We start from the raw sequence: 14,958 nt of genomic DNA, 5'->3' as shown, positions 1-14,958 counted from the left end.
TGGTGACTCCACCACCTCCATGGGCAGCCCCTTTCAATGCGCAATAACCCTCTTAGTGAAAAAGTTCTTCCTAATCTCTAACCTGAACCTCCCTTGGCGCAATTTGAGCCTATTTCCTCTTGTCCTATCATTCATTACTAGAGATAAGAGATTGACCCACACAGGTAGCTGTAGAGAGTGATCATATCTCCTCTCAGCCTCCTCTTCTCTAGGCCAAACATCCCCAGCTCCTTCAGCTGTTCCTCATAAGACTTGTGGTCCAGACCCTTCACCAGCTTCATTGCCCATCTCTGGACACGCTCCAGCACCTCAATGTCCTTGTAGCGAGGGGCCCAGAACTGGACACAATATTCAAGGTACAGCCTTAGCAGCGCTGAGTACAGGGGGACAATCACTTCCCTGGTCCTGCTGGTCACATTATTTCTGACAGAAGACAGGATGCCATTGGCCTTCTTGGCCACCTGGGCACACTGCTGGATCATATTCAGCCAGATGTTGATTAACACTCCCAGGTCCTTTTCGGCAGGGCAGCTTTCCAGCCACTCTGCCCTAAGTGTGAAGTGTTGCCTAGGGTTGTTGTGGTCCAAGTGCAGGACCCAGCGCTTGGCCTTGTTGAACCTCATGTGATTGGCCTTGGCACATCACTCCAGCCTGTCCAGGACCTCTGAAGACCCTTCCTGTCCTAAAGCAGGTCTTGCACCTGCCCAGCTTGGTGTCATCAGCAAACTTACTGAGGGTGCACTGAATCTCCTCATTGAGGTCATTGATGAAGGTTAAACAGAACAGACCCCAACACTGAGCCCTGGGGAACCCCACCAGTCTCTGGCTGCCAACTGGATTTAACTCCATTCCCCATCATTCTCTGGGCCTGGCCATCCAGCCAGTTTTTCACCCATCTCAGAGTAGGTCCATCCAAGCCATGGGCAGCCAGTTTCTCCAGCAGGATGCTCTGGGAGACTGTGTTGAAGGCCTTACTAAAGTGCATCTCAAAGTGCAAGAACCTCAAAGTTTATTTATCTTTATCTATCTATCTATAACCTTTTAAGAACAAACCAACCCCTCCACAGGCTGGACCCAACCTCCCATGTGACAGGAGCCACTCTCACGATGAGCCCAACACTCTTCATCCCATAGCAGCCACTCAACATTCCAAATACCAGCCCTGTACAGAATGGGCCTCCTAACCCTTGGATTAAAATGTTGTTTAGGGTTAATGAAAAGGCAGTCACCTCTACCTCCACCCCACAGCACAGTTCTGCGTAGCACAGAAACACTTTCAAAATGCATGTGAGGGTTACTGGGCTATAGTGTGCTCACCAACCTCTCCCGCATCATGTGCGGCCTCCTCCCAAAGTCAAGCCCATTTCAATGTGGGTGTGATCTGGTGTGATTACATTGAAATTGAGTAAAATATTGCTCCATTTGCAAGCTAAATCTCTGTCTTTGTCCTGTGAGCTTTGAACCTCAGTAAGAGAAATACCTAATCTACTGATAGGAAAGAAACACTTGGTAACAAGTTTTGCAATTGCTTGTAAAAATAAAGGAGTGAGTATAAATTATGTGAATCTTGTGTAATCAGAAAAATGCTTCTTTTATTTGATGTGTCCAGCACATTTAGTTACCATACATTTTTTGCCTCTTCAGCTATGTTCAGAACTCTCTAACCAAGCCAAACATTTAAATTGGCAGTACAAAAATACAAGTATTTAAACTGAGGAGAAAAAAATATATATATACCTTCTTACTGTAATTCTGTCTTTCATTACACACAATCACAATTCTACTAGGAATAAAGCACTTGTTACATTTTAGTCTGTAAAACAAAGACACTTTTACCAACCTCAACATTAAGACAGGTATCATGACAAGAGAAATAAAATCTTATCAAATACTGTGAAACTTGGACACAAAAGTTTTGTGAATGCCACTCTTACAATCACTTGGCAAATAAATATTTTAGTTTAATTTATTTATTGGGTTATCAGTGGTGTTTTTGAAGAGAAAAAAATCATTGAAGGTGGCAAGGTAACTTCAGAGTAATTTCTGGAAGCAAAAAGGTGGGAGTATTTGTGTAAGATTTTTTTTCCTTTTTTTGACGAGTCACTCTGAAGTATAAGAGAAAGCAAGCAAACAAAAAAAAAGATTAGCTCACGATACAAAGGAAAACTTTGTAGAAGATGGGTGCATATATGAGACCAAATTATTCCTACGGAGGTAACTAACAGTTAATATGAAACAATCCAGATTCAAAGATACATCCCTTAATAGGCCAGGTCATGCAATGAGGTAAATAGGAACATAATTTCTTAAGCATAGCTTTGTCAATACAAGACCTAATGCACTGATGGCCATACAAAGAATATATGCTACAGTTACTGTCTTCCCAATGGTGCTATCAGAACTATCCATGATGGAAGGAATACCGAAGAAATGAGAGACTAACAAGAACAGACTCATCTGGCTATGCCAAGCAGGAGAAGATGTTCTTCACTGCTTCCAAGCCCACACAAACACTATAGCCCCCAACATGCTCAGCAACATCTACCCATTCTCTTTTCTTTCCTTTGAGAAAGGACCCCGGGTTGCCTTGCGAAATGATGCTTTAAGGAAATTAGAAAGTATCACTTGTGGAAAATGTCTGTTATTTGCTGTCAACAGACACAAAAGAAGAAAAAATCTTAACTACAGGAGAGGCTGGGAACCTGCCACAACACTTCAGGAGTTATTTGTTTGGAGAGTCAAGTATTTGCTTTGCTGTGGCTGCATATCCTATTATTTTTTAATTTGGTAATATATATATCGTGTGTGTGCATATGTGTGTGTACACACACACACACATATAAATATAGGAAAAGATTATCATTCAAGCCTGCTACACAATTGTATGAATAGGAAAAAAACCCAAAATCAGATACTGCATGATCAGCCCTACAAGTTCCAAATTTATTGTAACACATTAATATTAGAGTAATATCATATTTTAACTCACATTATATAAAACTTAATGCTTTGTTTAAAGAAAGGCAGTATGTCCTTGGCCTCCAAAACAAACAAAAACACCCCAAGGAAAGTTAAAAGGCCTATAAACATGATCTGATTGCTACACATCTTTATAGTGCATTCCAGACCAAGATGGAAGAACAAGCAGAGCAACAATCACATATTTGTCAAACGCCTCAAATTCCCAATAACCTGCACTACATACAATTGCTGTAATACCACTCAGAATTTCCATGTATGTTTTCCTCCAACAAACGTTCAGGTTCAGACACACATTCATCCAGCAAACACATTCACTCAGCAAACAGGAGCAACAACTTAAGATCTTATTTCTGCCCTGCAGTTGGTTGTTTACTGCCCTCACAAAGTTGTCGAAAGAACTGCTTACACAAAAACCTGATCAAGTACATAAAGCTAAACTGCTAAAACAAATTCTAAAAATGAAAGGTCTTACACTAATAATAGCAAGATGAAGTATTGTATCACTGATAAAGTGTCACCTAACTTGAATAAGGATTTTACTTTTCCTGTATCTTCGATACAAAAAAGATGAAGTCCCTGTGTTTAACTAAATCTAAGCTTTTAAACCTGAGTGATTTTCTTAAAAACACAGGACATTCAGTATTATTGTACATCACATTCTATCTGTATGTAATTATACCTTAAAAACTGAAACAAATACATAGACACAAGAAGTATGATAGGCTACACTAAAGACATCATCTGAACAAAAAAGTTATGTTAGATAAAAATGAAAATCTAATTGGCTTCCACTTTAAAGGTAAACTACCCTATGCTAAAAGTAAACACAGTTGGGGTTTTTTTTTCCTGAAGATTACAACGTTTTTCTTCTACATGTTGTACAAATACCAATAAACTTACCAACCAGAGAAAATATCCCAAGATTGTGCAGAGTCGTCAAAGATTCCATCCAGGAGAAAGGACAGCAGTTTGAAAATCAAATAACTACATTCACTATATTATGAAGCGAATACAAGACAAGCTGACAGTAAAGAATATTTTTTCCCAAGAAATACAAGAAATTAAACAAACATGTCACATAATTCATCTTAATTGTCATGAACTGGTGTGTCTTAAACAAACCAAAATGTGGGATGAAAGCCATACACTCCTAATATTCGGACACTGCTGGCAAAGACCTCAGTCCATACTTATGTGTCCTTTGAACAACTGCATTTGATTTTGCTGAACTAAGCACAGTGCAGGAAGTTTCATTTTTCACCTGCTTTTCCTTAAAAAAAACATCTGATAGGCATCCTCACTCGACATCTATAGCAACCCAATATATTTGGGTATTGCTAACCAGATTTCACATTGTCATATGTGACACACGACTGTTTACTGCTCCCTTCTCTTAAGAAAACAGTATTTCCTAAATACTACATTTTTCTATTTGTACATAATAGTCTTACCTCTTCTTCCTTCAAACACATCATTGATCTCTCTTAACAACATAGACATGTCACTCAGTTGAGACTCCCAAGCCTCACAGAACACCTCAAGATTTTCTTTTGCAATCTTGCTAGAGGGATGTAATGCCAGTGTTTCTGCAGCAGAAATTATCTGGAGAGGGAACAAAATATTTGGTATCGAAGTCCTAGTACATAAGTGTTGCACATGCATTCATAAATGCCTTCACAGGCAAACCACAAAATTAAACTGCTACTATTACGTCTTAGTGGTGTATGCACAGGACATTTGCAGGCTTGACCGTCATCCTTGTGCATTTTTTAGCTATTGCCCAACATTAAAGTGTAACTCTTCCTTAAGCTTACTTTGAAGAGTTCAACATTAGGTCCCCAAAAAATTCATACAAGTAACTTCTACTGATTTATGTCCAGTACAAGTGGCCAGAAAAAAGCTAAGCATACCTGTGGGCCGGTGACCTGAAAGGTATCTTCTGCATGAATGCAAGTAATCTCAAGGGGCTCAGTTCCAGAAACATGCCTCAATAAGCGACACATCTGAATAGTTTTCATAAATTTAAAAAGAAAAGAATGGTACAAAATAAACTTTCATTAGTAGTGAGAAAAGGTGCACAAACACATATACACGAACACAAAAGATATTGGTAGTTCTTTCAGAAGCTTATTGGGGACCACAAAGCTGGGTGTTTGTGTCTCGGCAAACATTTACAATAAAAACAGGGAATGTGAAGAAAAGCACCAAGAGAGAGAAAAGTTTTAATAAAGAAAGAAAAATAAACCAACTATTTCACATATCAGGAATAAACCCGGAAGTAGTGAGACATCTACAGAACTTGGAAAATTGGTAGTGTGACTTCATCAAACAGGCTTACTCAGCACTTAGCAACCAAAACTTAGGCTTTTGTCATCCAGGAGACTGAATTATCTTTGAGTGAATCAGCACCAATTGGGTGAAGAAATTCTATTTCCTTTCAGAGTAAACAAAGTGTAGTATATTTTTTCTTTTTTTTTAAGATTAAGAGTGAACTTTGGGCTGAGAAGGAACAAATTTTCAGATCAAAACCAGAATTTAGAAGACAGACAGTACATACGAAACTAATTGCACTGTCCATCCTCAGAAATACCGTAAGGCCTCACATACAAACACTATTTAACCTCATGGTTACACCTGGAAAAAATATAATCAGTGTCTCGCTGTGACTCATTAGTATTTCGGTGAGAAGAGACATTAAAGCCAAAATTAAAACCTCACAGTGTTGGTTTGCCAGTCCCAGAAGTTCAATGGTGTTGCTTCCGCACAGTCATATCCCTGGGATGAATCCTCAAGCCCAACAAGAATTTATTACAAATTAATGAGTATTAGATGCTGTGCAAATACAGCTGCTGGAATCCAGACCCAAGTGGTATATCTTTGCATGTCTCCTACTGCATGTCTCCTGCTCATCCATCAGACAGGACAGCAACAAGGTACAGGCAGCAGGCATCCTGTCCATGCTAACTCCCAAGAGCCATGGTCTCTCAGTAGTCTTGGAAGACCTATTTGTTCACATGTGAACACTACCATACAAAACCATGAAGGTATTAGTGCAGGAAACATACAAACTGCCTTTCACAAGGGAGAAAAGATTTACAGCGGCCATCTTGACTGGAAAAACCTACACAAGATCTTCAAGACAGCCAAGTTCACAGCGATAAGAAACCTAACCTTACATTCACAGCACTCTTAAAATGTGTCTGGGGATTCAGCTGTTGCTGGATGCCTGATGCTTGAAAAAAAAAAAGGGCTATCATCTCTACATGGATCTAGAAATTTACTTTTAAATGAATATTTTAGCCCAAATATATACATATACACATATTAAGTCTAGATCCAGGAGAATTGGGTACAACTGTACATCCCTTTTACAACAACTGTGTGCCAGAGTGACACCTGTGGCTCAGACTCTATCTACTAAGGTGTCATGGTTTGATGTGACAGTCATTTCTGGTAAGGGGGAAGGGGTTGTAAAGATGGCTCCTGTAAGGTGTTACTCAAAACTCTCCCCAACTCTGAGCCAGACCCACTTCTGGGGCTGAGCCAATAAAACGGCTCCACAGTCACTTTTTAAGAAGCCAGAAGAGTCTTTTTTCCTCCTTCTTCTTCCTGTTTCTTCCTCCTTCTCTCCCTTCTTTTCTGGTTGGTGGTGGTGCAAGGAATGGGAAGAGAGAGAGAAGCAACCATGTGGACTCCAAGGTCAGTGAGGAAAGAGAAGAGGAGATGTGCTGGAGCAGAGACTCCCCTGCATCCTGCGGAGAGGACTGGTGAAGCTGGTATTTGTTTGCATTTCATTAAAGACCCCGCATCAGGGGCAGTGACTACGGCCAGAGGAGGCCGTGTCCTGTGTGAGGGACCCCATATTCACAGAAGCTGTAACTGTGGGGAAGAACCCATGCCAAAGCAGCTCACTAAAATTGTGCCCAGAAGAGGCCTTGTCCCGAGAGAGGGACCCTGTATCTGCAGAAACTGCAACCGTGGCAAAGAATCCATGCCAGAGAAGTTCACTAAGGACTGCGTCCCGTGTGAGGGACCCTGTATCGGCAGAAGCTGCAGCTGCTGGGACGATCTCACACCAGAGAAGCTCATTAAGGACTGTGTCCCATGAGAGAGACCCTGTATTGCAGAAGGGGAAGAATGCCAGGAGTCGTCCTCATCTGAGAAGAGCAAAGCGGCACAGCCCATTTGTGAGAGACTGACCACATTCCCCACTCCCTGCCCCCCTGAGCCCTTGTGTGGGGAGGAGGTAGAGATATTGGGAGCAGTGGGCTGGGCCCGGGAAGAAAGGAGGGATGGGGGAGGGAGATCTTAAAGTGCTGGTTGTAATTTTCTCATCATCCTACTCCCTTTTTGCTTTTATTCTGTTCTGTTTCTTGTAGGCAGTAGAACAAACTTTCCTACTTTCTCTAAGTCAAGTACTGGAGTCTGTTTTGCCCAGAACCTAACTGGCAGCGAGCCCTCCCTGCCCTTGTCTTAATCCACAACAACCTTGCATATCTTTTTACTCCCATCTCTCTGGGGCCTCTGTCATCCTAAGGAGGGTGGGGATGGGGCGGGGGGGCAGTGAGCAAGAGACTGTCATGGTGCTTCATTGCTGGCTGGGCAAAACCACAACACAAGGACAACACAAAAGTCAGCAGTATAGCAGGAAAATAAAAGAAAAGCTACAAAAAGCACAGACCGAAACCTTCCTGAAGAAGAGATTAAGACATTTCTGGCCACTCATTTTCTAAGTGCCTTTTGAAACTAAAGCAGCTGGGAACTCACCTCAACAAGTTGTTCTTTCTGCTCTGACAGCTTGCAAGTATATTCTGCTACAGCTTCAAGATTTCCCTCTACTCCTGTAATTTTTAATGCTTTGAGAACCATATGATCCGTATGGTATTTTAGCAGATCTGCTGCCAAAGATGTTGCTGCACTGTGGACCTTGAGTAGCATTAAAAGGAGAGATAAACAGTTGAAGGGAAAAAAAAATGTCCAATACCAAGTCAATAAACTTGAGACAGGTTGATTTTTACAAGTGAAAAATTTACTGCCATGAAAGCTCATATACACCCCGAAGATAATTTGTGGCTTTAATTCTTCAATTACTATTCAAAGTACAAAGATAAAATCTACTGCATTCCAAAACACCTCCCACTCCGCAACCACATATGGAGAGAAACAAAAGAACAGCTGGGTAAAACGAGGACATGAGGACACTGCTGCTTTCTGATGATGTTATAGCTGGGAGAAAACAGGTGCATGCATTTGTGAGGCACCAAGTTCAGTGTAAGCATGGCACAGTGGTCACTCTACTCCTCATGAAGGATGCGCATTAAACTGTGTGAATCAGACTGATGCCACACAGTTTTACATAATATATTAAAAATTAAGTTGCTATGAATAAATTGAATTCTCAGGGATGCAAAGAAAAGTTTGCATATAATCAGCTTGTACACAGCTTTAGGGAAATAAAAAGCGTATTCTTTGCAAGGACAATGTAGATGAAGATGGCCCTTGAAGTCTCAAACACTCTCCCTACACTCCCAACAAGCAAGAAGCTTCCTCCTTGAAACATATCCCTAAATCCAGACCCATAGACCTTCTGAGATTGTGCTTTGAAGGACTCTGCTTGACAAATCAGCGACTGCTGCTGCTAGCTCTACTGACTAGTCACAGCAGATTTACCTATGCCCTGTAATTATCTCCATTAGAAAAACATAGGTCAAACCACGATATCAACTTCTTTATAAACAGCAGAGCCTTCTTATGCTCAAAAGACTATCATGAGCTTGAAGATGTAACACTGTAGAGAAGAGAATGCTTACTAGATCAACATGCTGGGTTTTTCACTTCACTGGGCTCTACCTGTTTTTATCCCCTTCCCCTCACAGTACTTCATGTGCAGTCCAAAATTAAGTTTTCTGGGGTATTTTTATTTGTTTGGATTTTTTTTTTCAGTTTCATACAAGAAACTTGAATTGGTGCCTCAAAACCTCCTGGAACCGTTTTTTAGAGAAAAACAAATAAACTATGACAACTTGTTATCAACTATTTATATAGTGTTGCTCACATGCCATTAAAACTTAGCAAAAACCACCAATCTCAGAAATGAAGTCAGCTCTGTAGAAAGGATGTATGCAAGGCTTGAAATGTTAGAGTAGGAACCGGCATTTCTTAGTTATATATAGACTACACAAAGATTATCTTTTCATTAGAGATTCTTTTCATCCTGAACTAGAAAAAGACACTTCTAACTTAAAGCTGTCTCTGATCATTAACAGGAAAATCATTGCAAGGAAGGAACATATTTTTTCTTCCATGAAGTGACAGAGATGGGAAAGAACTACTTTTAACAAAGCTGTCTTGTGTTCTCAGCCACATAGGCTCTCAAAACCACTTTAGAGTCACAATACTTAAATTTCATCAACAGAGATCCTGGTTGCTGACTAATATACTGCAGCACCCAAACTCAGACTGATGGGACAGTTCTCCTCAGCCATGTACAGAAGCACAGCTACCCTGAGATCATTCCAATTACTACACAGAGAACAAGGAAAATGACATAATACTCTAAATTTACTTCTATAGGTTGCATGAATCCTGTGCATTTTAAAAAGCTCTTACTAAGCAAGCTTTCACACTCTACAGGTCACCAAAGCGAGTCATGAGTAACTTAAGATTTGTTCATCTAGAAATCCCCACACATTCCTTTTTCTCTGTAATTTCTAAACCAGGGTGCTACATTTTTGCCTGCATTGCCCTTAATATGGAGCTACAGCACGGGCAATACAGTATTTTGTATTTTATGCCACCTCTGTTAGCTGGTTTACAGAAAGTAATTTTCTATTATTGTCACCTGACAAAGTTCTTTAACTTAAGTGTGGTAAACATGTAGTCTTTGTTGCATGACATTTCCATAAATGGAAACATGTGGACAGGACAATAAGGTAAGATTTACATTTATACAGTTGCGAGAAAATATAAGATATTAATTATTTCTTTGACATACTATATTCCAGCTACATAGCACGCTAGTTTGACTGGGAACCCTTTGTCATTATTCATCACATGGGAATGATGTTACTCAGTTAAAGCAGCTGAACAAAAATATTAATCAAAGTGCACATATTACATACCCTCTGTTTTCTGAGTGTCCAAGACATCTCCTGACAGCAAAAGCACAAAGCACCTAACTACAACTGAAACAGATTCAAAGCACTGTACAAATGTTCTGGACAGCTGCAGGAATGACAAGCCAGAAGACAAAAATTCTCATTTTGCCTCTATTAAGTATGCAGCAAGATTTTTTTGAGCAGTCAATGTTATCCAGGTGGAATTAATATTTAGCTACCTTTGCCTATGAATAGATACTAGCCTGTTTGGGTACAAGATCCTATATTAAAATGTCACATACAGTAAGTAAGAAATTCAAGCTTTTATTCAATTTATTCTTGCTTAAACTAGACTTACCTCTCTTTTAAGTTCATTCATGCATTGGCATGTTTTTAAAATGGCTACTTCCAAGTCTTCCATGAGATCCTTTGTCTTCTGGTTTTGCTACAAGCCAAAGAAAGCAATAACAAAAACATTACACGAAAAATCCAGTAAATCCCACCTTCATGTCATGTGTCATTACTTCAAGTTGCCTTAGAAGACAACCTTTTCTTTCTACATGTTTTCATTTGCACATCCTGTGTATATTCTGCTTGAAAAATGCTTTTATGGAAACATTTATCACCAAATCAATCTAAAAATAATAGTGATGCAAGCTAACTGACTGGTTCTATCCACCAGGAATTTATTTCTAATCATCACAGATTTTTTTTCAGGAAAAGGGTCTCCTTAAGCTTTACAAACTACAAAAATATTTTATATAAACATCCTAAACCAGAGCAACAGTTTAAGGTATTTTGCAGTATTTCTTTTTAAATATAAACACCCTTTTAAAAGAAAGTGCTACCTAGAACATTAGGCCAAATGTTTTATACTGAATTACAAAAAGGCTACTTAAACCATCCTTCTAAGACTTTAGACTATTGTCTAGGTTAAACAAGTACAGTCTGCTGAGACAGCTTCAGGGCAGAGCTGCCACTTCTGCAAATAGCACCTATCTATGAAACCACTCAACTTGCTGGGGCAATGACTTTGCATTCTCCTCCAAAATATATTTGAAATCATTACCTTAGGTGGGAATGTTAACAAGGCCATAGCTGAAAAAAAAGTTAGCCTCTCACAGTCTAAATCAATATAAACATACACAAAGTGTGTGTAGACACTGACAGCACACCCTCCATTTTATTTACAGGAAAAAAATCCCCAAAACAAACAAACAAACGAAACAAAAAAACACCCAAGCCAACATGATCCTTTTCTCAGGTGCTCTTACCTAAGTCTCAAAGCTACCTGACCCTCAAATGTAATGCTTTAAGTAGTTTGTGTAAAAGTGTAACATTACAAAATCACTTTTAACACAGAGAACTATGTTTAGCTTCACTACAGTGTCCTTTTAATTTCTTTATTTATTTAATGTGCACATTTTTGTTCCTTGTATGCACAACTTAAAAAAAAAAAAGCCAAAAACCAAACAAACAAAAACCCCCAAAAACTACACAAGTGAAGGGAGGTTACAGGAAAACCTAAAGCAGGACAGTAGCTTGTCATCTTCTGAGCTCGAACATACACAGAAAGGATTTAAAAACCACTTAAAATTAGTTCAGCAACATTCGTTTACCTGTTGTACTCTAGCTTAGTTTTCAATAACATAGAATAATACAAAAACACAGAGCAGTTCAGTGATGTCATTCTAACTGAGACTTAACCTAGATTGCAAGACACTTCTGTTTTCAAACACTTTCCTCACTGCAGACACAGTTACTCTGCTTGCTAAAAGAAGGTACAGTGAGTGGAAAGGCAAATAACTGGTCACTGTAAGAGCTCTACATATCCCCCAGTTTATTTATCCCCAAGGCACGATAATACTTTTTCTTTAAAAAATAACAGCCTCACTTGAATTATATTAAGTCCCTCCGAACATGTTCATGCTTCAATGAAGCCACTGGCTGAAACTAAAAAGCCACCTCAGTGAGCTGATGCTATTTTATCTGCTTACTGCTCTTCAGTCACAGCTAAGCTTGGTTATTTATTAATGAAAATACTTAATGCATAAGCACACATGTGCACACCCAAGTACTTTCACGGATCATATATTAGCATGATCGTGTAGGCTCTCATTCCTATCACTTGAAATTTAGCATGTAAATGTCTTAGAGGTAATTATTTTCCACCAGTGAGAGAAATATTGGTATTATATAAAAATACACTGGTTTTGCCTGAAACAAAATTAACTTTCTTCCCAGTGTCTGGTATGGTGCTGGCTTGAATTTGTGATAAAACCAGTGTCGATAAGATGGGGATGTATTAGCTGTTGCTGAGCAGTGCTTACACAGCTGCCTAGCAGGGTGAACTACCAACACCAAGACAAACACAGTTTTAGGTTCTTATGCAATTCTATGCTATTAATATTCTGTATGTGTCATCTTTGTAATAACAGTCTGTATTATCAACTAAGATTTATATGCTCTTCAAATTGCACTACTGCCTTAAGAGCACGTGATTGCAGCATCTGATTCAAAAAGGAAGAAAGGAGCAAAAATGCTTTCTCACAAGTAATACCCTTAGTCAAGTAAGTATCTTATACTAGCACACATCTGACATATTTCAGTTTTGTTAAGATTTTGTGCTATAATTTTCTCCATGAACATGACGGAAAACAAGTCAACATCTGAAACAGAAACTGTATTTTCCATCTCTGCTCTTCCTGCCTCTTTTGCAAGTATCTTCTGTCATTATCAAGAAACAAGGTAAGACAAACGACAGAGGGAGGCTTAATGTGAAAGAAAACTACCATCATTTAAGCCTTGTAGAAAGACAACAAAAATTGCCTGTTAAGTCTTAGCGTCTCTCATCTCTCTCATTCCTCCACATTATTAAAAAAAAGCAGGTTTTTAGGACAGTTTCTATTTCAACAGCTTAAGTTCTTTCTATATTCTGCTGAAAACTATACACAGAAAATGTGGTCACTGCCATGGGATCAAGACATTTGAAGTCTCTTAACTGCTCAACCAAGAGAACTAACTTTTTAGGACTCTGCAATGATACTTCCACTCGCCTTCTTGCTTCTACTTACAGCTTCATTAAAATTAGTCTACCACCACTAGCAGTCCAATTTAGCTGCTAAAGACTTAACACCACTGGGGCAGGGGGAAGACAGAATATATTCAAGTTGCAGAAGCACAGAACAAACTCTGGCTTCCTTGATCAGCTCTCACTGTGAGGAATATACACAGCTCTCTTGTCTTTGACCAAAAGATGCATTAAAAATTTCTTTCCAAAGTAGAGGTGAAAAGATTTACTTTGTTAAAAAGCTCTTACAGCTTGCATCCACACTGAAACCAGCTGCTCTAGTTCCATTTTAGCCTGTTTAGACAGCTCCAAAATGTGTTCTCTGTGCTCATGACTGGTATAGGCAGAGTCTGTGAAGTCCTCTGTATGTTCCAGGATAACTTCCAGCATTGTTGAAAGGTTCTCTTTTGAGAGAAAATAAAGATTCTCACGAAGACCCTCCACCTTATTCTGAAAAAGAAGTATAACAGTTCCTTAGAATGTATGTGGTTATACAGTTGTGAAGTAAATGCAGAAAGCAAATTTCATTTTTTTCCCCTGTACTTTGTTAGCTTATTTTCCAAATAATCCAACAATCTCCTTGTATTGTTGGATTTCAGTTTACAGTTCAGGATTTTTTTTTTAATGTGCTAATACAATCAGCAAATTACTGGCCACTTATCAGAAGTAAGGGCAAGTATATTTCTGTTCTACTACTGTCAGTAAAACAGTAGTTCCAGGAAGTTTCAGAAATACATTGTGTATTCAGATTTTATTTGCTCTTTCCACATTCATATTATCTGAGTATTCTTCTAAAAATGTACATGTAGCAAATTGAATAGTGTGAACATTTCGTAAACATTTCAAGCAAATTCTAAACAGGGACATTTTGCAAACATTTCTATCAAATTCCAAAAGGGGGATGGGAATAAAAAAACAAATTAAAAATCAATAAAAATATTAAGTACTCCAAATAAATAAGATATGGTTGCTCATTAATTGTTCTTAAGTGAGTATGAAATTTTTAAAAACATTTTTCAGGAAAAAAATGACTAAGCTACAATTTCAATTCATAAAATTCCCTTTCAATTAAAGTTTGCTCTTTTAAATGTTTGGATGAATACTTTTGTGTGCAGTTTTGAAAACACTACCAATTGCAAAGCAAGAATTGTTCCAAAAATAACTAATTAACTGAAGTACTGATTGGTATCCAGATACCTTTATCAATAATCTGGATGAAGGGATTGAGTGCACTGTAAGTTTGCTGATGACACCTGCTTGACGGCAGGCAGGCTCTTCAGAGGGACCTGGACAGGCTGGAGAGATGGGCTAAGGCTAACCGAGTAAGGCTCAACGAGGCCAAGTGCTTAGGCCACAACCACCCCAGGCAGCACTCTCTCCCGTAATGAATAATAGGATAGGAGGAAATAGGCCCAAGTTGCATCAAGGGAGGTTTAGATTGGAGGTCAGAAGAACTTTTTGACTGATATGGTAGTTAGATACTGGAACAGGCTGCCCAGAGAGATGGTGGAGTCACCATCCCTGACGATATTCAAAATACACGTAGATGAGGTGCTGAGGGATATGGTTTAGTTTAGTGATGTGCTTGGCAATGTGAAGTTAGTGGTTGGACTCGATCTTAAAGGTCTTTTCCAACCAAATTGATTCTATGATTGATACTTAAGTTTATTAGACATTAAGGCAACACCTCAATGAGTTCTGAATGCATTCTGATTCAGGAGGGGGCGGCAAGAATCAGAAGGTGTATTTTGGCAGTAACAATGAAATTATGATCACCTGTCAGATTCTCTAACATTTTGGGATAGATAT

General features: G+C 39.0%; 1 protein-coding gene across 1 annotated transcript in view; it reads right to left on the bottom strand.

The window, feature by feature from the left end:
• The window catches only part of CTNNAL1 (catenin alpha like 1), a 59,767-nt gene that overhangs the window by 10,961 nt on the left and 33,848 nt on the right, over positions 1 to 14,958 (bottom strand). The window contains exons 7-11 of the mRNA XM_061994992.1: positions 13,399 to 13,599; positions 10,438 to 10,524; positions 7,750 to 7,908; positions 4,893 to 4,985; positions 4,434 to 4,584 (exon numbers count right to left, since the gene is read on the bottom strand). Coding sequence (XP_061850976.1) covers positions 4,434 to 4,584; positions 4,893 to 4,985; positions 7,750 to 7,908; positions 10,438 to 10,524; positions 13,399 to 13,599 — 691 coding nt within the window. The remainder of the gene's footprint in view (positions 1 to 4,433; positions 4,585 to 4,892; positions 4,986 to 7,749; positions 7,909 to 10,437; positions 10,525 to 13,398; positions 13,600 to 14,958) is intronic.

Source organism: Colius striatus, chromosome 4 (assembly GCF_028858725.1).
Source record: "Colius striatus isolate bColStr4 chromosome 4, bColStr4.1.hap1, whole genome shotgun sequence".
Lineage (NCBI taxonomy): Eukaryota > Metazoa > Chordata > Aves > Coliiformes > Coliidae > Colius > Colius striatus.
Note: the sequence above shows the minus strand (reverse complement) of the source record. Positions and strands in the feature narration are given on the sequence as shown.